The 25,138-nt window shown below is 41.2% G+C and overlaps 1 protein-coding gene across 4 annotated transcripts in view; it reads left to right on the top strand.

Moving 5' to 3' along the window:
• The first annotated feature begins 212 nt into the window (after positions 1-212).
• Positions 213-25,138, top strand: part of TAFA2 (TAFA chemokine like family member 2) — a 151,779-nt gene continuing 126,853 nt past the window's right edge. For 2 of the 4 annotated variants that reach the window (XM_077338678.1, XM_077338677.1), the window contains exon 1: positions 1,301-1,543. Coding sequence is in view for 1 of the 4 variants with exons in the window: in XM_077338676.1 (XP_077194791.1) it covers positions 1,305-1,453 (149 nt within the window). In the remaining 3 variants the exon portion in view is untranslated. Of the gene's footprint in view, positions 1,544-5,679; positions 5,700-25,138 lie in introns of those variants that run through there. The other 2 variants (XM_077338676.1, XM_077338679.1) reach the window with 2 other exon arrangements.

Genomic DNA, 25,138 nt, shown 5'->3' with positions numbered 1-25,138 from the left:
ATGTTGCAGGACATTCTGCTCAATTTCTGTGGGGGAGGGGAGGGATCTTGAATTACCAAAAGCAAGCTTTTCCCTCCTTCAACTGACAAATCTCACTTTCTCTGCTTACATCAATTTCGGCGGCTTTAGTGCCGCTGGAGGGAGACAGAGGCTGGCTTTTGAAAGGAGCCGTTCTCACAGGCTCCTATTTTCGCGTCGCAGCCAGCAGGCGCTCTGGCTCCAGTCGAGGGTGCGAAAGAGCCTGTTCGAGCCTGGCTCGCAGTCTCCCCTTTTCAACTCTCCACTCAGCCAGAAGCCCGCCTTGGGCATCTCCCGCCCGCCCTGCTGAATGGGATCGCAGTTCCTCGGGAAGGATTTCATTCATCCACTGGCGCTCATGAAAGGCGGGAAAAACTTGCCAAGAGAACTGCTGTGCTCTACAAGAGGCGTCTAAAGCTCAGCCGCGAATCCTGGAAGGAGCGTCGCGAGGGGGCAGAGGAGAGAGAAAAGTCTCCCTGCAGGTCCCGGTCTTCTTTCTCGCGCTTGCAACGGGTCAGTTTTCGGCGGGGACTTGACGTTCCCTGCGCCTCCCGAGCGGTGTGCATACCTGCTTGGCTGCGCTCTCAGTCGCTGGCGCTGCCAGCGCTCTGGACCGAGGGGGCGATGTGGGCGCCGGCGCTTCCCATTCAGCCCACGCCGCGCCCGGGGCGAGCAGGGAGGTTACTCGTGTGAGTGAGTAAGTGGGTCTGGAAGAAGAGGTCCCGGAGCTGCTGGGGAAACCACTCCGCTGCGTCGCCCATCGCAGGCCTGGCTCGCCGGCGGCTCTGTGCGGGGCTTGCACCTGGCGTGCAAATCCCAGAAGGAGAGCCAGAGCGAACGCCTCCGCCTCGTCTGCGAGGGCTCCGCGCTGCCGCCCCTTCCTGCGCCCTGGGACTTGACGCGGTCCCTTGCAAGGGGGACGGGTGAGATCCCTTCCCAGGGAGCTCGCTAGGAAAAGCCGCTTCAGGGCCCTTCTCCCTTCTTGCCTTTCCCGGGAAAGAGGAAACATGGAGCGAGGCAAACTGGCCGAAAGTGTGCCGGGGTGTTGTTGAAAGCCACGCCAACTCGCCAGGCATGGAGTAAGCGAACGCTCTACACCACTCCGGCGGCAGGCGGGATCGGGACCTCGCGGAGCTGCCAAAGGGCGGAGAGCAGTGGGAAGCTGCGGGACTTCCCCCGGTGTTTGCGGTGGAAGGAGGAGAACCGTCCTCCGGGGGAAAGCGGCGTTCCTTCCGCCTTCTGAATGCATTGGGGTAGTTCTGAGATTGTGCACCGGCACACGTCGCATGCCCCACTCTGCGATTGATTTCCAAGGGAACTTCTCCCCCAAGAATACCCAGTCGTTAAACAGTCTCAAGAAGCCCCCTGCCACCTGCAACCCATTGCTCAGCCGGCAGATTCATGCGACTGGATGGGGCAGGCGGATTTGGAATTGGTAAGCGATGCAAGTCCGATAAGACTGGAATTTCCCTCTGGGATCTGAAGGAGGATCACTAGGTGGTTCCAAAAGGAAGCGGGGCTGCAGGTAGGTGCGAAAACGCGACGCCGGGCTTTCCTTGTCCGCAGGGGTTGGGCGCAGCAGTATTTAGACGGCATCTGTGACATCTGGTAAAGTGGATTAGTTACGCTATTTTGTAGTCGGTAACCAGCCACATTATCCTTCTGTACTCTCAATAGTGTAGCAAAAGGGTGGATTTTGGTCGCGCTTTCTAGTACTAGTGGGAGAGGAGGTACCGTAATTGGAAATACATGTTGTTAATCTGGATTGTTTACCCTGGAATGAAAGCGCGCGCTTGAGCTGAATGCTTATGCTGAATGAGGATGGGATGGGGGGAGGATGCCGATGGTTTGTTTACCGAGAGTTTTTTTTCTGCTAATACAGTCGTTTGACTCTGTGGTCACTTCCTCTCTTTTTATTGGAAGGGGGGGATCTTTTGACACTTGGCCAGAGTTGGGGAGGAAGATGAGAAGTAGAGAGACTTTATAGAGAAAGGGCTGATCTTTGCATTTGGTTGCACATCCAATATCAGGCAATGCAGGTTAGTTAGCATTTTAGCATCCTTTAATTATATTCCATGCAACCTAAGGAGTAAAAAAGAATCTGTCTAGAGTGGTGCACTAATCCTTGTGATTTTGAAAACCTGGGATTGGTAGTTCTGGATTAGTTAACCCAACAAAGAAGGGTGTGCTTTTGGCAGAGAGTGCTTGTTCTTGAAAAGGGTAGTCATTCTAGTTCCTATTCCCCTTTGTCCAAAGGAGATTTAAGAAAAGCCAGCAGTATTTAAAGAACTGCTCTTTAATCTGACCCAGATAATTCCTGCTTGGTTTGTAAAGAGATCAAAAATATATTTTAAACTAGCAACTGGGAATTGGGACAGCTGCTTTCTTGGTCTGCAGTGGAGATTATCTTGCTATGGTGTGACTAGAATAGTTTGGAAGAAGGCACAATTCAACAGCTCTGTTTTAAGCAGGAAGTGTCCAGAAATTAGGGGTGCTTCCTTGAAATAAGCAAAATTCCCTTCAAATAACAAGAAGATAGTCTTTATCCTCCTTGGATTCATATTAACTAGAGTAATCATGTTTCAGCATGGATCAATGAGATGTGTCAGTCTCTTCTTTGAAATCTCCACACTGTCTGTTATTATTTTAATCCCCTCCTCTTCTCCCCAGTATATCTGCAGGAGATGCAGGGCCAGCTGCAAGAGACTATTGATTTCTCTGCCTAACTCCTTTCATAAAGAGCAAGGATGGTAACTTTCAGAGCCTCATCATATATCCTCAGGTTTTTATTCTGCTTGGAGACTACTCACTTCATTGGATGACTTGAGGGAGAGGTTAAAGAGTGGAAGAATTGTTTTATGAATCTTTGGGGGAGGGGAAAAAGGCTTTTATAAAGCTTAAGGTTTATGACTTCATTTCTAACCCTCAGCTACCGCTCATCTCATGCATGTGGGTTTTCAGTTTTCTTTGGCTTTACTGCCTTGTATTCAACAGTAAGTCTGCTTCTGTACCATCTCCCCCATCTCAAACATCTTTGCAAAAATATAGCTTTGAAATACCTTCATGGGGGAATACAACTATGTATCCACCCGATAAAAGCAAAATATGCTGCTGTTTTCAGAATCATGTAGAGTTGTCATGCTGGTCTCTTGCCCTCACTGCGCATCCTGTCCTGAACCTTTAGATTGCCTAGAGCACTTTTAAGTTATATGGGTAGTTTTGGTCAGTGGTCATTCCTTATGGTTTTTTTGGTCAGTGGTCATTCCTTATGGTTAAAACAATATGAAGAAGACTTCTTCCTTCCAGGAAAATATGTAATTAATCTTTTTCTGCCTCTAGTGTTCTTATTTAGTACAAACTACTTTTAACATTTTAAGTCTATTTGTAGGTGGGTTATAAATACAATATACCAAATTAATCAATCAAAATCCTTTAACTTGTTTGGGTTCTCAGTTTTATCATCTGACATTTAAAATGTAATCCCATTTGAAACTAGCTTATTAGTATATACAGACTAATGCAAAATATATTATACAGACTAATGCAAAATATATTACTTCCACTGATCAGTAAAAATTATTTCTATGTAGGTGCTGCCTCTCTATCTCTGTCTGAATGACAGAGAAAATTAATAAGCAGCTTGCTATGTAATACCACGGTATGTATGGCTTAGGTCCACAAGGAAAAACAATCTTTATTTACAACACAAGGCCAACCTTTTATGTTTTGATGAGTATACATGCAACCATTTATGCAATGATTTTGCAACCAGCAGTATGAGAGTAGTTAGCTAAGTAATATACACTTTTCTTACATACAGAAAACCTGTATGTTTAGGAATGCCTTACTTTGCCAAGTTAATGTTTTTGCCATTAGTGTTATTTTAGGATGAAGGCTTGAGCATATTCAATTTTAATTTGTTGTTACAAAAATACATCTCTGCATATACTGTGTTTACCATAAAACATGAATAGGGTGGCTGGCATCTAGATGAGACGTTCTTGGGACATAATCCAGCAGGAAGTTCTCCTGATTCAGCCCTAACAAAACTCATGAGAGCTGAGCTGACAGCATTTTAATGGGGTCTGCATAGAAGAACTTCCAGGTAGATTGTACATACGGAGTCTTTCCAGAGTACATGGTATCACAGCATGACATCAAGGTACACAGAATGAAGCAGACGGTGTTGATGAAATGCAACTGAGAACTGGAATGAAATATTATGTGGTATAGAAAGGTTCACAGAAGATCCACGTTCAAAAAGACAGCCTGTCTCATTGTTCTAATAGATAACAAACTCTGTAATTTTCATATGTTCATATATGACCAAGCAGACCAGTGACCCTACTCACAGTAAGACATATTCCAAGGACTGATTGAGATCATTGGCCTTACTCAGCACTGACAACCTTGTCTGGGAGCAGCTTTTGAAGGATTTCAGAGAATCACTGGAGTTGATGTAATAATCATTGTACTAGGGATGAATACCAATCTGTTAAAGGTCAGTTCTGAGGGGAAAATGCACCTCTGCTTTTTGCTATCTATAGACAAATTGAAATACTTAAAATATAAGGATCTTTAAAGCACTTAGCTTTGTTATAAGTGTAACAATCAAGTTGAGATCAAGTGGCAACTGAACATATACTCTGACTGAGAAAGTTCAGGCAGTAATCAAGATATATAGAGATTGTATCATTTTAACTTGGAAAATAAGAAATCATGCCATGTTGTGATAATGGTCAGAAAGGCAACCACTGTAATGAAAAACTATTCTGAATTAAAGGACTGTGAATTAATTGACTTTGGCAGTATTTGTTAGAAATGTTTATGTTTATTCATTTAAATATTAAGATTAAAACAAGTCTTTATTCAGTAATGGCCTCATTTTCTCTATGTTAAATAGCAAAACATGAAGAACAAAGTACATTTTCTAATGCTACTAACATGGGAATGCTGTAATATATTTCTGAAAAAATTAGCTGATGCGCACATATGGTATCCATATTACCATATAATGAAATGTAACCCTATCAGTGAGTTTATGGATATGTAAAAGAATACACAAAAGTATGAAAATTTGTATTGTATTTTTTCAGGATCTATTTACATATAATTTAAGATTGCGTATACTTATATTACTATATAATTACTGTACTGTCAAATACTATATAATTGCATCCTGAGGGCTTGCTAAATAGACTATGAATATTGCTATTGTTTCTTAATTTTATTTAATGATAATTTTTGTATCTAAAAGTAGAAGCACATATTGAAAAATTTACAAAATAGCCGCCACTTTGTACAAAGAGACATTCAGAATTATGAAGGTACTAAATAAAATACAAGGGTTGCGGTCGTGAGGAAGCTCTTCTGAACTTTGGGGGACTTTCAAGTAAACATCTGTAGGATAAAGGTGCACACTAAGCACAGGGCATAAACATTCAACTTCATGTTAAAGCACAAAGACCAGCAAAGGGGATATCAACTTTTGTTATGTTTGTCTATACATAGTATGGGGCATACTTTATGCTTTTGAAAGGACATTTAGTACATAAATGTATTTTCAGAGCTGCACTGCTATCATTAGAGTGTGGTGATTGATAACATTAATAATACTGTGATTTGTTCTAGGTGGTACAGCTTTCTCAGTCTATGTAACTAAACTGGAGACAAGTAGTCAAGTAAGATATCTTTTTTACTGAAAAGCATTTCACTCTTGAGTGCTCTGCAATTGGACATTGAGGTTTATGGAGAAAGTATAATGCAGCCTGTGGAAAATATCCTATGATTTGATTCTGTGGCTCTGACATAATGGGAAACTCAGTCATCATGGCAGTTGCTGTTTGAGAGGAAGGATTTTAAGCCACACATATTTTGTATGTGTTTAAATACAAACTGATTAAGAGTAAGATTTAGGCTGAAGCAGAGATAAAGATTAAGGGGCTATTTAAAGCTTGTTGTACCCAGTTATTTTTCTGATAAGTATGTTTTTATTTTGTTACTTATGACCTATCTTATTGTTGATCCTTATTAAATGAGCTTGTTACTTCTAATTGTAATATAATTTTGCTTTTAAACATTTCATTTAACTATTAGAATGGCAAACTGTGTCATGATATTTGGAAAGTAGATCATTTGAGAGTAAGGTGTTGTGCCCAATTGAAAGGACTGAGTCAAACGACATCTGAGTTAGGAAGGCGGTTAAAAATACAATGGTAAATGAATGATTGGCAGAAAAGTTAGAATAGCAAAACATTCCAGTACTAGAATGGTAATTCTTTGACCAAGTGGCACCTGTTTTTGGTATTCAAAGTGTTTTTGGAAATGGAGCTCATTTTGGGTGCTATTAGCAAATGGTAAATGTACAATTAATAACGTATTGCATTAGTGAATTTCCTGCTACTGCTGGGACAATACAGGATGGAGTATAAATAATGTTTAACACTAAGTCCACTAGTTCTCTAATATTTCCTAGTGCCAGACTGATGGGAAAACAGTAGTCCTTTTCACACTCCCCTGACAACAACCAATCAATACATTATTCACCATGATTATATTCTATTGCATGTAGAATTATGCTGGGTATGCTTAATGTAGGACACTTTAGCAGTTCTTTAAAAATAACATGCACTTTTAAAATATGGGTGGTGCAAACTGCATTGCAAGCAGGTTCAATAGGTGAACATACCATGATCAACAGACACTACCACTCATGGGTTCAGGCTTGTATACTTTTGCCTTGCTGTTATCTATTTCCAGTAGAGGCTGAACAACTTCATAGATGCTCAGCTGCTGTGATGTTTCAGTTTCATTTCCTTGAAATCTATTATCTTCACTGTCATGGATAGCTGTATCATATAATGACATGGGTATGTGTCTACTCTGAGACGTAAGGAAGTCGTAGAAAAGTGTTTTTAGAATAGCACTGCAAGTGAACCTTAATAATTTACTGAGAGGTCGTGCTAAATTCATTCAAGACTTCCCTTCCTGTTGCTGATTTGTCAGTTCTGTAATTTTCTTCAGATTAGCTGCTCTTAAATCAGCTTGGTGTATTGGTTAAGAGCAGTGACCCAGGTTTGATTCCCTGCTTCTCCACATGTAGGCAGCTGGGTGACCTTGGGCTTGTCACAGCACTGATAAAGGTGTTCTGACTGAGCAGTCTTGTCAGAGCTCTCTCAGCCTCTGCTACCTCACAGGGTGTCAGGGGAGAGAAAGGGAATGCCACTTTGAGACTCCTTTGGACAGTGAAAAATAGGGTATAAAAAACAACCCTTAATATTTTCATAAGATTTTGTAAAAATATGCATGTGTGAAATAACATTGTTGATAACATGAACTTAAATGAACACCAAAGAGTAAGACATTTTTAAAACAACTAAACTGTTTCTATTTAGTTTCAGATGGATAGTTGTGTTGGTCTGTGGTAGAGAAACAAGGTTCAAGACTTGTACTCTTACAGAGCAACCAAATTTCCAGTGAATAAAGTTTTGAGGGGCAAAGTTCCCTTCAGGAGTCACTGTTTGACATATTTGCTGCTTATTTATACAGTTGGCTACTTGGTTTGTGCAAACTCCTGCTGACTGCTGTCTACTACACTGTTCAAATACTTGGAACAGGCTTGAACTGCTCATGAACAGCCTGTCAGAATGGGTCCCTGCTTGCAACTGGCAAGCAGAACGAGATCTAAATGGGTAGGTGTGCAAGCATCCCTATTCTTAATCTGAGCAAAATCTCACCAGAGCTCTGACCTGCCACTGTTTTCAGTGTTTATCCAGTATAATGTAAAAGGCGGGGGGAAGGGGGAGAAAGAGAGAGGAAGAACAGTAGCCTGCAATATTTTACACAATATTCACAGTAGCTGTTAAAGTCTGGCTCTGGAAAGCAATACAGTTTCCGAATAACAACATATTGCTGGCGAGCTAAGAAAAAGTAATATCCCCATAGCAGAAGCACTGCAATGAGGAAAGAAACCTCATATCTCACTACAAATAAGTAAAAATTGTGTATGTATTGTGCAGGGTAGAAAAAGTATAGAAAGCCTTGAGAATTACACATTGTTTTTTTCCAATGTCAGTTCATAGGAAAAACAGAAACTATAGACATCTCTGCATTATTTTGCATTATTACATTCAGGGGAAAAGGGTTTTACTAATGTTAAAACATCTCATATCTCACTACAAATAAGTAAAAATTGTGCATGTACAGGGTAAAAAAAGGCTAGAAAGCTGTGATAATTTGTTTTTCCAGTGAATTCATAGGGAAAACAAGCCATTTTTGCATTATTTGTTTTCTTTATTACATCAGGAAAAAGGGTTTTATTAAAAATATTCAGAAATGTAAATCAGACTTCAAATATTATCTTCCTATCAATAAGGCTTAGTTCAGAGTAATCAGGGGCGGAGGCAGGTGTCATCCACATTAAACCAAATTGAAATTCTACAACAAAGCTATCCAAAATTTTCACTAAGGACAAATAATTCCTACATCTTTTTGACCCCTAGGTGCCTGGATTCCCTGATACAGGTTTGGAGCCATCCCATGGGGGCAGGGTTCTTGGCCTTCCGCTGACCAAAAGTTTTCTCACAATTTGGCCACCTCCTTTACCCCCCCCCCCCAGTTCTGAGCAAGTGATCCAATGATGGACTTGCAGTGGTAAGATCTGCAATAGCTGTTCCAAGACAACCTGATCCACTATATGATAACCATCTTTCATCACTGGCTATAATCACTAACAGCATCCTTTAAGGCTTGATCATAGCCCAAGGTCATCTGCTGGGCTGATATATTAATGCTTAGAACTTCAGTTAGTGAATCTCTGGAGTAATTTCATATTGGTCCAGAATACTGGTCATCTGCTATCTCCAGGTCCTCCAGGCTGCTTGAGCTTCCACTATAAGGTACAGGCCTGACCACTATCTGTGTGGCCTCTGCTGTATGCTCAAATGTCTCAAGGAAAGTTTCCACTTCATCATTCAAACTTAGCTTCATTAAAAGGAACCAAGTTCCACATCCTTAACTAAGGGGAACAGGACTAGTGACCTGTTGGTTTGAACTCCTGTAGATGATCTAATCATATCTGAGGCTTACCAGAAATCCTGCAGTAGAGACTTGGGCTTCATGTTGCTGCTGCATCACTTTCGTAGTAAATAAGCTTGGTGTTTCACCAACCATTGACCAAATTGGGTGAGATCCATTGCAGTTGTGGATTTACCATCAACTTTATGACTTCATGGTAATACCGGTTCCAAGTTGAAATGTTCAGTCACAGTGGGTGCAACAGAAGGAATCTACCCTTCCAACCAGCTGAAAGTGGGCAGGTAGAGAAGGGGAAGCTCTATTGCTAGAGCACTGCTTTCACTCTCCACCATCTGGTCAGCCCTACCTTGAAGGCCATCTACTTCTGCCACTGTGTTTTTTGATCATGGAGACTCTCTTCAGACCTCAGATTTGGGTGAGGAAGTGCTTTCATGCCACCTTATTCACCCTCCTTTCCCAGTTTGTCATTTAACCATCAAGGAAGTCCAACTGGATGTTATCCTCTCAGGCTAGTTTTTGGAGCTTCCTCTTATACCTCCCCATTCCCTTCTTTTCTCACCCCTATCTGACCCTTCTACTGGCTGTGGGACCGGCCTCCATTAGTCTCTGTTGAATCCAGACAGCTGCTGGCTCTGACTGGAAGGCTCTCTGTGGGAGAGATAGAAGCCCCACCATTTGCTTCAGTTGCTCCAAGGTATCTGTCCTCTTCTGTCTTCTTACTATTCTTTCCCTTGATCTCTGAGTTCTGGCAAACATATTCAGATTTTTGGGTCATCTATACAGGATTTCTTTTGGCTGGATCTGTCTTTTAGCTCCTTGGGTTGTGGACCTCACCCCCCCCCCCACCTTCAGGTCTTCCTGTGAAGCCACTTTTGCTGCTGTCTGGAAGGGAAGTAATGACGGATGCTGGGTCTTTGGTGCTAGTCTTCCATGGTGTAGTTCCAACAGTGGAGGGAGGATCTTCCTCCATAGGAAGTCCTGAGTCCAGTCCTATTGGTTTTGTTGGGCCTGAGCAGTATTCCACTTCTCTTGACATAGAAATCCTGTCTTCTGACCACTTGAAACCTGTCTTCTGACCACTTTTTGTTTGATTTTGTAGGTGTCATTATACATTGCCCCACACACATTCAAGCCACTTTTTTTTGCAACCAGAAGACCTAAAGAGTTCCTTAAACAGCATACACTGTACTCAGTTCTATGTCCTGTACCCAAATTGTGTCATTAGGGTCTGTTTGTTTCCTTGGCAAACTTAGGCAATTGCCCAAGGTACCAGAACTAGACTGGGGCATCAAAAGTGTTAGAGGGTCACAACGACCTCCAGGAATCCAGGGTGCAGAGCAGGACAGAGAGGGAGCCAAACCAGTTTCCCCTCTCTATCTATCTACCATGCCTACTTAGAAATAAGTACCACTATGTTCAATGGCATTTACTCCCAAGTAAACAGGTTTAGGATTGCAGCACCTGGAATGAGCCATATATATTTCATTATGCATATATATGTATGGTGAATGGTGGGAGCACCAAAGTCATGCATAGGGTACCAAAACTCCTTTGGCCAACACATAAAGTCATGCCAATCAAGAATGACATATTTTTATTGAAAGCACAGATCAAATTCTACATCTCTCAGCTATATAACAGAATACAGGGGGGTGGGGAGAAACTCATTGTAAAGGAACGTCTGATATAGCTTTTGATGACTGTTATACAAATATACACTTTTCTACATAAATCCCATTTTTCCTTCTCTTCCTGGATGATGCTTTACCTCTTCTCTGTACCATCTTGCCCTTTTATTTTTCTCCCCTGCTCTCTCATGTATATCAGTTTTTCTCTGATGGTCAAAGGTGATTTTTAATTATTGTTATCATATTGTTTCTCTCCTGCTTTTTACAGTTTTTAAAAAATAAATGTAAGATTTGCATTTCTAAATGTTTCCATATAATAAAACACACAATAAGTGCAGAATTTCCCCTCAGATACTTTCTGTGGCAGTTTATATTTCTGATAGTTACTAAAGTTAATTTCATACCAGCTGAAGTAGGACTAGTCAAAGGCACCATCTTCCCTATGTTTTCTTGAATAAAAGTACACTCAGATAAATATCAGAAATGACAATCAGATGGTTTCTTGCTTCCTGGAGAGTATTTATTGAACAGTGTCCAGATTAAGACTTTTTTGTCTCATTGATTTATGTGGTGGAAAGTTAAGTGTGTGATAACTCTCCTATTGAAATTAATGGGGCTTCATCATGTTTAACTTTGGTTGCAAGGTGCTTGTATCTATTTTACCTCCTTCCGGTTAGGGAAAAATATTTTAGAAAGCATGATTTATCTTCATATGTCAACACATTTTAGTCTTCTGTTGTTACAGCTGAGTCAATATGCTCTATTAAGATCTTTAAAAAAATCTATTAAGTAGGACATTGTACTAATAATGAACTGGAAGTAAGTTTCAAAAACGTCAGGTGGAAAAATCTAGGAGGAAATGAAAAAAGCTTGCTGTGTGTGTATTTGAGTCTTGTTAAAGGTTTCCAGTGTTAAAGGTATTTCTTTTAGTGTTTCCAGTGATGTGTGTTTAACTTTCTATCATGACAATTCTGAGTGGGTTAGTGAAGAGCAAAACCTAATTGGATCTACTTCTGCATTTTGTTTTTAAGAATATGTTTTAAAATAGGCAATATTTGTGCTAACCTCATGGAAAGGAGCTCAGGGCAGCAGATGTGATTTATCCCTCCCCCATATGATCCTCGGACCTGCACTGTATCTGAGAAAATGACTGGTCCAAGGTTGCCCTATGAGCTTTGTGGCTGATGGAGGATTTGAATGGTACTCTAGTATTAATCCAACACCCTAGCCACCGTACAACAGTCTCTCTCATTTACTGATTTTCATCTTTGTAAAGTGAAGGGTCTTGAATATCTAACTTTGAGAAAGAAGGGGAAAGCTGCTCACATGGCCTGAATCTATTAAGAGAAAGGTGTTTTTAAAAAATAACTACAGAAGCTTTGATGGCCTTTTCTTAAATGTCTCCATCTGTATGGTTAAAGCATGTGCAATTTGGAGGAGCTGACACTGGCTCAGAACTGTTTTTCTTTGTTTATATTTTTCTGTGTTTGCAAGGTTTGCTGTTATTATCCGCTGATAGCATTCTAAAATGCATTACTGAACCTGTATAACAGTCTGAGTTTGGTTTGTTGTATTTTAAAAAATAATCTCCTCTGACTGTGACAAGCTATTCATACTTACTTCAGTGGTTTACACTAATTTGTGTATAAATATATAAACTAGTCATTAGAATATTATGACCAGTAGCAGCTTTCTTACACTGTATTTTCTTGTAATGCAACAATGTTTTTTTTCAAAATAGATTTTTCCCCCAGACTTGAGTGTTTTGAAAGCCCCCAACACATTAAGAAGGCAACAAGTATAAAAAAGAAGGGTCAAGGAGGCAGAAGAAAAGTGCATGCTTATTTTCCTAGAGATCCAAACTCTGGCAAAAACTCATCACAAAAATAACTAATGTATTAAAAATGAAGGACAACCAAATTTGAAACAAACTTATGCAACATTGTAAAAAGAAGCAATTTCTTATTTTGGTGACTTCTTTTTGGCACAGCGATATAATAATGTGTTCTGGCAAACAAAATATAGAAAGTAAGATTAAATTTTTACTATTGTTTTTGGCTTCAGAAAGTTTAAACAGTTCTTGTTTCTTAGTACAAATACTGTATTGAAATGTCGTTTGCTAGATTGTTGAGCTAGCAGAACATTTATGTGGAAATAATTAAGTGCTAAATGTTTAGTGAGTATTGAATAATGCAGTTTTAAATTTTTTTTTGATTAATGATGAAACATATAAAAACATGAATTATGGTTGTAGGAATTCAGACAGCCACTTTGTGAATAATAGCTTGATTAACTTCCTTTGCAATAAATGACAAAAGTGAAAGTTAGCTCAGTGAATATATTTTCTCATTCTATGAATAATTGACAGAAATTATTTTATAAGGCAGAATTAAAGCTTTCTGCACTATTGAGTATTACACATCATATTGTAAAGGAAGGTGTTCCCTCCATATTTAGCCATATCCTTCATGGCTAAATAGCATACTTATGGTGGCTATGGTCCATGATATATAAGGTTCATATAGTAACTATAGAAGCCTCTTAAGACTTCTGTAGGATAGGGCATTCGAGAGGCTATAGAGTTCCAGTTGGGCTTTCAAATTCAATTCAGTATAAACTGGGAATGTGAGAGAATTTGTGGGACAAGGACAGTTTGAAATTTGCACCCCCATCCTTCAAAATCTTTTCTCTCAAAGATTTGAACAAAGTTTCCCTTTAACTGATACTCAGTTGCTTACAATATTCTGCATTTTCTTTAGTTTTGTTTAGTTCTCATTAGGGCAGTTTGTTTTATTTTGGTTAATTACAAAGTTATTTGCATATGCATGTATATGAAGTACCCTGAGTATGTAGAAGGCTTGTTTGTGGGTGTCTATAAGTGGCTTGGCTTGATTGCTGTCTCTAAAGTGACTGTCCAAAGCAAAGACTGAGGCCTGGAAGGACTCACAAGAGAGGAATGAACCATCTGGGAATTCCTCCTCATCTATCACAATTTGCCTCTCTAGGCCTTTATAAGGTCCGCTTTACAATTGGTGATTTTATACTAACACAAGTAACATCATTTTAATTCCAGTTACAATTAGACCTTAAGAAAGTATCACCATCAGTCCACTGTTCTTCTATTCTTTCTCACTATGTCCTCCACCCACCAAGGAGCTGATTTGTTGTTATTTCCCCCTGTTATGTGGAATAGAATTGCAGTCTTGATGGTCTAGGAATTGTGTTTATTTTATTTTTAATTCTATGCCTCATTTCTTAATAATCATGACACTAAGTTTCTCCCATTCTCTATCTTCACAACAACAATCCTGTAAAGTTGGTTTGGCTGAGATAGTGTGATAGACCCATGGTCACCCAGTGTGTTCCCACAGCAGAATGAAGATTTGCGTTCAGTTCAGTTCAGTTCAGTTCAAACTTTATTACAGTCGTTCAGACCAAGTTGTATGAAATTAATACATAAAAGACCAAAAGAATATGGTCATTTTACATAATGCAATTTAAAACAGATCATAAAATAGAACTTAAAATTATGCTACTTTAGAGCATTGGAGTTTTATGGCGGCGGCACAAAACTTAGCCAGCTGAGTTGTTACCTGGGGGGGGGACCCATCACTTAGCAGCCTCTTTGCTCTATCTACATCATGGAGTTCTGCCAACTTTTTAAGTTGCTACGATCAAGTTGCTACATAAGCAGGGCAGTGGAACAATATATGCTCTCTTGTATCAATTTCGCCACTCCCACAAAAACATTGTCTCAGTGTAAGGGAAATGTTCTTATAGCGACCCTCTACAAGAGCTGAAGGCAAGACGGAGCATCTTGCAAGGGTAAATGCCCTTCTTTGCTTACTTATTACCAGCTGAGACAGATAAGTGGCAGGGGCCAGAACATATCTTGTTTTAACTGGGGCCAAAAAAGTTGGAGCTTTACTCAGGTCCAGTTGACATTGATTGTCTTGTATCCGCTGCTTAACTAATGATGCAGCTTGATCATGAGCTAGTTTGGATAATAAGTGTATGGAGAAGCCCAGACTTTGGATTCCTCTGTGAACAGCCTTAGTCCAAGAAGATTGGAAGTTGTCATTCAGGGTTAAAGAAACTATACCCTGTGGGTTATGTATTAATTTCAGCCACATTCCTATTGCTGACAGGCAGATTTGAGTTCAGTTGTCCTAGTTTTATATCCAAAGAACTGCAAGATACTGGCTTTCAGGGATAATCTTTGGACTACTATTTCACTATGTTATGAGGATGACATATTTTTGGGCATGTGGAATGGCTAGATTTGGCTGTGAACGTCCAAACTTCCTTTAAAAAAAAGTATCGATGCTGGTTCACCATTTTACTGTAGTTAACTGATGCTATTTTTACTTTGATCCTTGGGTGATATTCCTGCTGTCATGATAGAATAGTGCTGAGTGACTCATACAGAGAAAAATAGTCTGTCAGTAAACAGATGAGAAAGCAGATTCATGATTAGAACAGAACCCCTAGGTGAAGTGGAAAATATGGGAGGTAAATTGTTCCAAAAGTACAGAATCCACTGTGTAGATTCTGTGTAGATCCTTTATTGTAATTATAGATGTCAGTAATGCCAGAATAGTAACAACTGTGTGTATGTGTGTGTGTGTTTCACATATTTCATTACGCAGTTTCATGGTAATTGTATATAAAACTTTTAATTCTTGCAGCAAACACAGTGAAGAATCTTAGCTGTATAAGTAAAAAACTAGAAAAATCTATAGAAAGCATGGTAAAAGAATTTTCAGGAAATGAATGACAACGAGGTATTTATTAACCTAAAATGCATTTGATTAATTTTTCCTGATTTTTATACCTTATATATCAGCCTTTCTCAACTTTTTTACTATTGAAAATCCCTTGAAACATTCTTCAGGCTTTGAGAAACCCCAGAAGTGGTGAAATCATATAGAATATGATTGGAAATCATAGCTGTGTACATGCCCACTTTGGGCCCCTCCCCACCCCCTTGAGATCCATCATTGGCCATTTTTTGAGGTGGGGTTGATATGACATTTAACATTTTTTAATCTAAAAAACTAACTCCCACCCATTTGGTAATCCCTCCCAGAGTTTCAAGAAACCCCAGGGTTTCATTAAACTCTAGTTGAGAAGGCCTGGCTTAGAGAGCCAACTTGGTTCAGTAGCTAAAAGTAGTGTGCCGGGTTTGATTCCCCACTCTTCCACATGCAGCCATCTGGGTGACCTTAGTCTCATCACAGCTCTCATAGAGCTGTTCTAACTGAGCAGTAATATCAGGGCTCTCTCAGCCTCATCTGTTTCACAGGGTGTCTGTTGTGGAGAGGAAAGGGAAGGCAATTGTAAACTGCTTTAAGACTCCTGCTAGAGAAAAGTAGAATATAAGAACCAGCTCTTCTTATATGGTAGTTTGGCTGCTATCTTGGAAATGGTAGCCATTTTTCAGAAAAGTGCCTCAGATTTTAAAATTTAAATTGGCTTTGGTTAGGCTACCACTCATGCCAATATGCATCAGGTACTGATATATAAAGAGACTAGCTTCAAAGCCCATTCCTAAGAACGGGCCTTGAAATGGTCCCCCTTTCCGCCAGATCAAGTGGAGCAGGCGGGGGCTGGCCGGCTCATTAGCAGGCCCAGGACAGAGCTCCTTACCAGGCAGCTAGCAGACCCACAGGCCCTCATTAGCAGGCCCTCCACAACAACCCTTAGTCCAGGGCCCTCTTCCCTTACTTGCTGCTGGTTCCAGGCACTGAGGTGCATCTGAGAGCAAAGAGGCTAGAGTCCAGGGAGAGAGGGCAGGAGCTGCAGGGGCAGGGCCAATCAGGGTGCAGCCTGCTGCACCCTGATTGGCTCTATTTCAGCTTGAACAGCCCAACACATTCCACCCCCCAGGCTGTTTCACAAATATATAGAGGAACCATGGATAAGGATGTTGCAGAGAGGAAAAAAGCCTAGGACGGTAGCTATTACTGTATGGACAATCATGAGAGAGGACAACATAAAGAGAAAGCTGTCTGAAGAACATAGGGTATACATGAGAGTGTACTGGAAGATGCAGTTCAAGTATAAGATACTAGCCCAGGACTTTCCTAGGTGCCTCTGGAAGTTTAGATGAGCTTTAATGGTGTCATGTACGGCAGTGGTCCCCAAGCTTTTTATGACCGGGGACCACTCAACGCCAGGGACCACTCAACGCCTTTTACTGAGGCCCAGTGAGGGGGGGGTAGTTTACTCCTCTACTCTCAACCACTGCCCTAGTGCTCTCTGATTGCTATGGTAATGTTTAAACATTCCTTCAAAATAAGATACAGACACACCACAACAATGAAGTGTGTTGTAAAGGGCTGGGGGGGGGGGATGAAGTAAAGGGCTGGGGGGGGGGAGGAGAAGGTGTCCTTTGGGGCCCACCTCCAATTAGTCGAAGGACCACATGTGGTCCACAGCCCACAGGTTGGGGATCGCTAATTAAAGAATATTGGGGATAAAATGGACCCTTGGGACACCCCATACATTAGTCAACTAGCTGACTCTCCTATGTGACAAAAACACATATTGTAATATACTTTTCAAGAAGTGAAAGTTTTCTGATTGCTAGAAGAAGCATAACGTGTACATTAGATGTGCCTTTCAGGAAGCAAACGGGGGAAAACCTGATATAAGGATACTTCCAATTATGTAGCATGTCAATTTGGGTGACACCTACTGATGACTTGACAAAGAAGACTTTCCTTTGTTAAATCAGTGTGTTTGCCAGCTAGTTACCACCGTGGGAAACTTCATTGATGTGCATATTTGCCTTGATGGCTACATGTACTCTGCTATGTTGTATTTAGACCTCACATGCCACTTGTAGAAGCATCTGCCTTAGGGCATTCTCTTTGTAATACCTGGAAAATAAAAACAGAAAGAACCTTACAGGACTAGATTTCTTTTTTCTTCTGTTCTTATCCTAAACCAGCTCTTCAAGGATAATTATTTGTACTGTAAAAGTATGTTTAGGTATATGAATAAATTTATAATTCTTACTGCCTTTGGACTAGTCCATGAGCTTTTATTTCTAAAAGAAAGTAATATGAGATAATTCTTTCTCTGAGCACCAGTCTTCTATGAAAAATGTTTGTGAAATTTTTTTAGCCCAATTTACATCAAGGGCTTATACACTAGTTTGTGTTCTTTTGAGAACTGTTGGTGGTGTCTGCTTAGATCTTGTCTTTAATTATAGGTAAAATCCATTTGATGTGAAGTTTTGTACTCTCATTAAAAAGACTGTATGTAGGCAGTACCTGCAGCACAGGTTAAACTGGTTATTATTGTCTCTAATATTTTTAAAAGATAACTTTGGAAGTAAGGAATATTTTAAGAATTCAGATAGTCAACATATGTTGAATAAAAATAGAAATAATACAAATAACCTCTTTTGGGAACAGTTACATTCTAGAACTAATGGCATTGGTATGCTAAGGTAATATAGCATAATGATTTGATTCTAAAAATGAATGGTTTGTGGGTTCTTACCTGGCTTATTTTCATTTTGTTCCATTTTAGCATACTTCCGTTGTAACACCCCAGGAAACATAACATCCATAAGGTACTGGAGATGGTTCATCTAATCTCATTGAAGACTTTAGAAAAGTGCCCATCACTCTTAAACATTCCTCCCACTTATATTCTTTATGTGTCATATCTCTTCTGCTGAATTATGCTGCCATCACTGTAATAAAGATTTTCTTTTATCTATAGGATATTTCTAGGGATTTAATCTTAGCAGCTGTTTGACTGGCTGCAGCAGTTCTTTCCCCTAACCCTCCTGTGTTATTATTAAGAAACTCAGAACTTCCTTTCAGATCATGAAGCAGGTGCAGCATTGTTATAGACAAGAGTCACTCTGCAAATTAAACTGTAAATTGGATTGATATATTAAAAATGAGGGTGTTAAAATGTTACTACTATTTAAAGAGCCCTAATATAATTTCTTACTTATGTTCTCTGAACTTTTATGCAATTTGGACTGCCCTAAAAGTATAGTGGCCACTGAAACATAACGCTGTATTGAAATGTGGCATGTATAGAACCTATACAGTTTGTACTTTACCTGCACTGAAGACTGATGCAGGCAGAATTGAAATCAATGTTTGCGTGGCTCTAGTATTGTTTTGAGGTGGGAAAGGTGATAACCAGTATTATGGGGAAGACTGAGCCAGGAAATCTCTAATTTAAATCTTCTTATCTCAACCATAAGATTCAAAATAGAGACCTCAGTCTTCCCTCTCAACCATGAACATATGAGGTGATCTTGGGTAAACACCTGTATTTTTATGGTTTCTGTCTCTGAATATGATAATACAAACTGGATTCTTTTCAATTAGAAGTGGCTCAATTTTCTCATTGGATTATACTGGTTGAAAGATTATGCTTTTTAAATTGAACTTCTTTTTGTTCATTATTATATTTTCTAAACAAATCATACCAAAAGCCATGCGAACTGGCTGATGTAGTCATATATTGTGTTCATTACTCATGTATCTGTGGAACTCCAGAACCAGAGCATCTCTCACATTATATTGTATATTGCCTTCTGTGATGGCCAGGTTAGGTCCTAGTTCTCCCTAAGAGCAACCAGGGAGAGCTGATAGAATTTAGTGAGAAGGGGAATTGAAAACTGAACATAGTTGAAGAGAGCAGTTAGAGAGCTTGGAGTGAATCTGACTTAAGTGAAGCTGTGGAGAAGTACAGCTTAAAACTGATTGAAAAGGTTCAGTTTTTAATGAAGGATTCCAAATTGGCGAACAGTTGGGAAAAAAAAAGAAATTTTGTAACTTTTACATGATCTATTCCTGTCTTGATTAAACCAGAAATATTTGTTTAGCCCTGTGGGCTAAATGCATGGTCTCCAAGAACAAAGTTCTTGTTCTGTATATAAACTGAAGTTGTAGCTGCTTGCCAACTGACTGCCCAACCCCAAGACAACAGAGAACTATGTAATACAATGAACCGCTAACAGTATCAGAAGTTATATTTATTAAAAAAGAAAATGTTCACAAGGATACTCTCAGCACAGCACCAGCCGGACCAAGGGATTCAAAAGAAAAGGACAAAACACAATTTCCCATCTATGCATACCCTAGCCGATGTTAAATATAAGGCAGGGTCCTTAGCTCAGTATACAATGAAAGGATAGTATTTAATCATTCTTTAATTCCTTCCCCAGCTATAGTGTTTTTCCCACCCCTTTTCCTTGGACAAACAGTAAACCTATATACCAATTTCAGAGGGTAGGCATGTTAGTCTATTGTAGAAAAATGAGAAGGCTAGTGGTGCCTAAAAGATTCATAACAATGTCCACATCACACTCTTTGAAACTTCTGGTTTTTTTGGTCTTATTTCAGCACTAGCGAAGGTGAACAGCTCCCTCCATTGCTATGCAAGGGGCTGCAATCTTTTACATTAGAGAGCCTAATATCAAAATTCAGAGCCAGAGATCAACAAATGAAACCATACAACTTATTACTGAAAATATAGATTGACTAATAACCCATGAGGTTTCTACAGCTCAAACACTAGTTTTTGTGAGTCTGTTTTTAGGAAGTAGCATAGAGGTTTCACAATAAGTTATAAATATACAGAGATGCACCCTTGTACGTTGAAATAGATCTGTGCCATGGTTAGTCATTGCATTAATAGCAGCACCTGGTTTTAAATATTCTTTTATATTTTATATATTTACTATCCCAAAAGCCCGTTGCATCCAGGAACAGAATGGGCACTAGACCTACCATGGAAGTTCACGGTAGGGCCGATGTCTTGGCGGGAGGACAGAGGTCGCGTGGTGGTTGAGCGTGGCATCGCGCTGCCGGCTGGGACAATGGCCCCGCAGCTGGTTGGGTGGGCATGTATGTGTTTGAAAGGGTTAAGAGCGTATGTTTATGAGTTGTGTGTGCTGAAAGAGGACAGGAGTATGAAATGAGTAAATATTTTCTACACATTTAGTTTCTTGACTATATGATGCATGTTATGATCTTTCATTTTTACATAGCATCTGTTGGCTCAACATGGGTTCTGAGTTTTCTGCTATGGTTTAATTTATTGTGTAGACTGTGTCCTGACTAGGGATGGGCATGAATTGGGAAAATGCAGTTTGGTTCATTGTTTGTGGCTGAACCATAAACTGTGAACCCCAAACTGAGCTGGGAGGCTTTTATGAACCTAACTAGTTAATGCAGTTCATGATCCTGCAAACCCTGTTGAAAGGGAGCATAATTCCTTAAATGGGGTGTGCAAAAAGCTGAAAAAGTAGGTGAGTAGTGGAGAGCAGTCTGCTCCCTGCCATGTAGCTGTTTCGGACTGTCTTCCACAGTCCCTTTAAATGTTTAAGGAACTGCAGAAGACAGCTTGAAAACCAGCAGCCAGCAGAAATGGGGGGAGATCTCCTGGGAGGGACATCCTTTTCATTTTTCTCCAGGCTGCGGAGCCCCAGCCAGCAGAAGTGGGGGGATCTCCTGAGAAGGGACTTCCCTTCCCTTATGCTGGACACAATGAGCCCTGGCCAGTTCATGACCATCTCTAGTATTTATTCCTATGTTCTAAACGGGTTTCAAATTCTTGGATTTTCTTTTGATCTTTAGTGTTGCACGATGTGTTAAATATTTTAGAAAACTTCTTCAAAATGCTTAATTCCTTATTTATTTAAAATATATTTGTATTTCGTAATATGCTGCATTTATTGTAATTTTATAGTTGTAGCTCAGGCTGACTTTTCTGCCTGAGTTATTTACATTTGTTCTTGTGATACTGTTGGAACCTGGGTCTCCAAGATGGTACTTTAATACTCTAACCACTACACAGTGATGAAGATAAAATTTTAAAGGATGCAGGATGTAAATTTGTTTATTTAAAGAGCTTTAACTTCCTGCTCTTGTGTTGATTTCCAGTTTGTGAGCAGTGTTTAACATGGCAGGATGTTAAAGTTGTGATGCATTTGGATTCTGAAATGGCACCTTACTACCTCATTTTGCTGCATATGCAGACTGGCCCAAACTCTTGTACACAAAAGTATAGAATGTATATGCTTTTTTGCACATGGTATATGCCTGTTATTCATTCCCATACTCTAGCAATTTTGTTTTCTTTTAGTTGTTAACCAATTATATTATAATATATATTATATATATACTAGTAATCAAGCCCATTGCAGTTCGAAATGCAATGGGCGCTAGCAGTCAGAGTGGTTTTGGGGGGGGGACTACCTGCAGTCTTTGGGCGGGCTTTGAAAGGGGAGAAGGGGGAAGGGGAAGGGGAAGGGACACGCTCCCACCCCCCACCCACCCTCTCTCTCAGAACCCCCCCCCCGAAAAGCGGCGCCGCGGTCCTCCCTCCCAAGGCGAGTCAGAACCCCAGGTTCACTCACCGCCCTCGCGCTGGTCCTGGCTGGTCTCTGCTGTTTGTCTTCGGCCATCGCACTTGCTGGTTCGTGGGGCTCCGTTGGGTGGCGAGGCCTCTCCCGAGCAGCGGTTCTTTTCCCCTTCCCAGCCCTGGATGGACTTCCCTGCCGCATTGCTTCATCCACCCAGGTGGACTAAGAAGCGCGCAGCACGGGCTAGCCCATTGCAGGCAGCCGCTGTAGCAAGACTGTTGTTTTGGCGCAGGGGAGTGACGTCAACCTGTAATGGCTGCCCCCGTGCGACTCCCACGTGGGCCAGTCATCCAGGAAGCGGCGGCGGCTGAGTCTCGTGCGTCAGCGGAGGTCGGTGTCTTCGCAGGGGGAGGTTTCGGTGAGTTCCAGCGCGGCTTCTCTCGGTTTTTTTTTTTTGAGTCTGGGAGTCCCCCAGGCCGCGTCCCGAGCGGCGCGTCTCTTTTTTTGTTTTTTTTTTAGTCCGGGATTCCCCCCGCGGCGGGGCGAGCGGCGCTTCTCTCGGGTTTTTGTTTTTTTTGAGTCTGGGTGTCCCCCAGGCCGCGTCCCGAGCGGCGCGTCTCTTTTTTTGTTTATTTTGGAGTCCGGGATTCCCCCCGCGGCGGGGCGAGCGGCGCTTCTCTCGGTTTTTTTTTTTTTTGAGTCTGGGAGTCCCCCAGGCCGCGTCCCGAGCGGCGCGTCTCTTTTTTTGTTTTTTGTTTAGTCCGGGATTCCCCCCGCGGCGGGGCGAGCGGCGCTTCTCTCGGGTTTTTTTTTTTTGAGTCTGGGAGTCCCCCAGGCCGCGTCCCGAGCGGCGCGTCTCTTTTTTTGTTTTTTTTTTAGTCCGGGATTCCCCCCGCGGCGGGGCGAGCGGCGCTTCTCTCGGGTTTTTGTTTTTTTTGAGTCTGGGAGTCCCCCAGGCCGCGTCCCGAGCGGCGCGTCTCTTTTTTTGTTTATTTTGGAGTCCGGGATTCCCCCCGCGGCGGGGCGAGCGGCGCTTCTCTCGGTTTTTTTTTTTTTTGTCCGGGATTCCCCCAGGCCGCGGCCCGAGCGGCGGGTCTTTTTTTTTCTTCAAGGAGTCCGTTGGTTCCCCCAGGCGGCGGCCTGATGCGGCGAGAGGCGCTTCGCGCCTCTCGCCGCATCAGGCCGGGGGCTCCCTCAGGCGGCGGCCTGACGCGGTGAGAGGCGCTTCGCGCCTCTCGCCGCGTCAGGCCGCCATGGGCTCCATCAGGCGGTGGCCTGACGCGGCGAGAGGCGCTTCGCGCCTCTCACCGCATCAGGCCGGGAGCAACTGCGAGCCGCGCTGCGCGCGGCTCGCAGTTCCTGGGGCTGGGAATCGGAGGGACCAATCGGCAGGCGCTTCGCGCCTGCCGATTGGTCCCTCCGATTGTCTGTCATGAGGAAGGGTCCAATCTGGACCCTTCCTCATCCCGGACTCATCCCGCCCCAGGACCCCTTACTGTTTTATTTAGTCCGTGGCGCCCGCGGCGCCACGGGCGGTTTACAGATTATATATATATTATAATATGCTACTGATCAAACTTCTTCAAGGAGGAACAGTACAATGTCTGAGCAAAGGTGGCACAGGCAGACTTGCAAAAGTATTTGCAGGGTTGTGTTATAGCAACTCCAAGTATTTTACTGATTTCAGTCAATTAATTCTTACAACAGATATCAAACAGGTTCAAAGTTTAAATCAATAAGCCACAGCTGAGCAAGAACTGTGTTCAAGTATTTTCAATTGAATTTGGAATCAGTGAGTGAAAGGGAGAAGGCCAATAGATCAAACTCAAATTCCACATGTTTTGTTGTTATGATACTTGTAGTCTTGAAGGCTTTCTGTTTTCCATTAACTTTGAATAATTTCATTTTGTGTCAAGCAGGTTTTCAGCTCTGCATCATCACTGTAATCAGTATTTATTGTTTTCTGGAACAAGTTTGTTACCATTTGCCATTTGTCAAATTTCCGCCTTGCTGGCTCATTTCAGTCTCCAGGCTCCAATCTCAAATAATTAACACTGGTCTAAAGAGATTGCTGTTAAATCCAGCAATTTGTATGTATACTATTGTTTTTCAGAGAAAGTCCTGTGTTCAATTAGCAGTACAAAAAACTGGGATCTTTCTGGGTTGTATGTACTCTTTGTTTTTGCCTTTCAGAAAAATGGAAACCATTTGCCTGATCTCCCTGTTCTTGGGACATCGCATACCTACCTTCATTTGTTAACTGCAGAAAAATAAAGGCCAGTCTTCAAAAGCCAACACAATTGTTTCTGAATACCCAGTGGGGTTTTTTACTTGTGTTTCTTAAATAGGAGTTACTGTATGCCATGACTATCTTGCAATTCATAAATACTTTGGAAATTAAGGGATTTTTCAAAAGCAGTTTATAACTGCTAAGGAGATCTGTTGTGTAGTCCAAAAATATCTACATTTCATTGTGCTGTGCAAACCTGGCTTGCTGTGTAGTATATCTTGGCATTCTTATCAAAGAGTTCTTGGCAAATTAAAATTAATTAATTGTGCCATGAGCCATAATAATAATACTTTGCTGCAAATGATACAGTTGGGGTCAGTGGGGTGGGAAAGGTATAATGCTGTTTTGGATTGCTTTTTAGCTTGTGGGACTCTTCTACAGAAGCCTGCAAGTTCAATCTAGACCAGGCTTTCTCAACCAGGGTTTTGTGAGCCCTGGGGTTTCTCGATGGCCCTAGAAGGGTTTCCTGAATGGGTGGGAGTTAATTTTAATATTTTTTAAAATTTGTTAAACATCAGGTGATATGACCAAATATGGAATGTAGACCTGTCCTCCTCTCCCATAGGGAAGGGCCCCAGGTGGCCCTCCAGATTAGAAACCACCACTCCTAACCACTACACCAAACTGGCTCCCAACCAAAAAAGGTTGTCAGAGTTGAGTAATAAATCTTCTAGGTCTTTCAAGATAGATTCTCCCCCAAACAAAACAAAAATTAACATGAATAAAGGTATAAAATGTATTAAATAAATAAACATGTAACTGTAAACTACTGCTAGAAATGTCCCACCACTCAATACATGATTAAACCTAATATGGAGT

This window comes from Paroedura picta, chromosome 5 (assembly GCF_049243985.1).
Source record: "Paroedura picta isolate Pp20150507F chromosome 5, Ppicta_v3.0, whole genome shotgun sequence".
Classification (NCBI taxonomy): domain Eukaryota; kingdom Metazoa; phylum Chordata; class Lepidosauria; order Squamata; family Gekkonidae; genus Paroedura; species Paroedura picta.
Note: the sequence above shows the minus strand (reverse complement) of the source record. Positions and strands in the feature narration are given on the sequence as shown.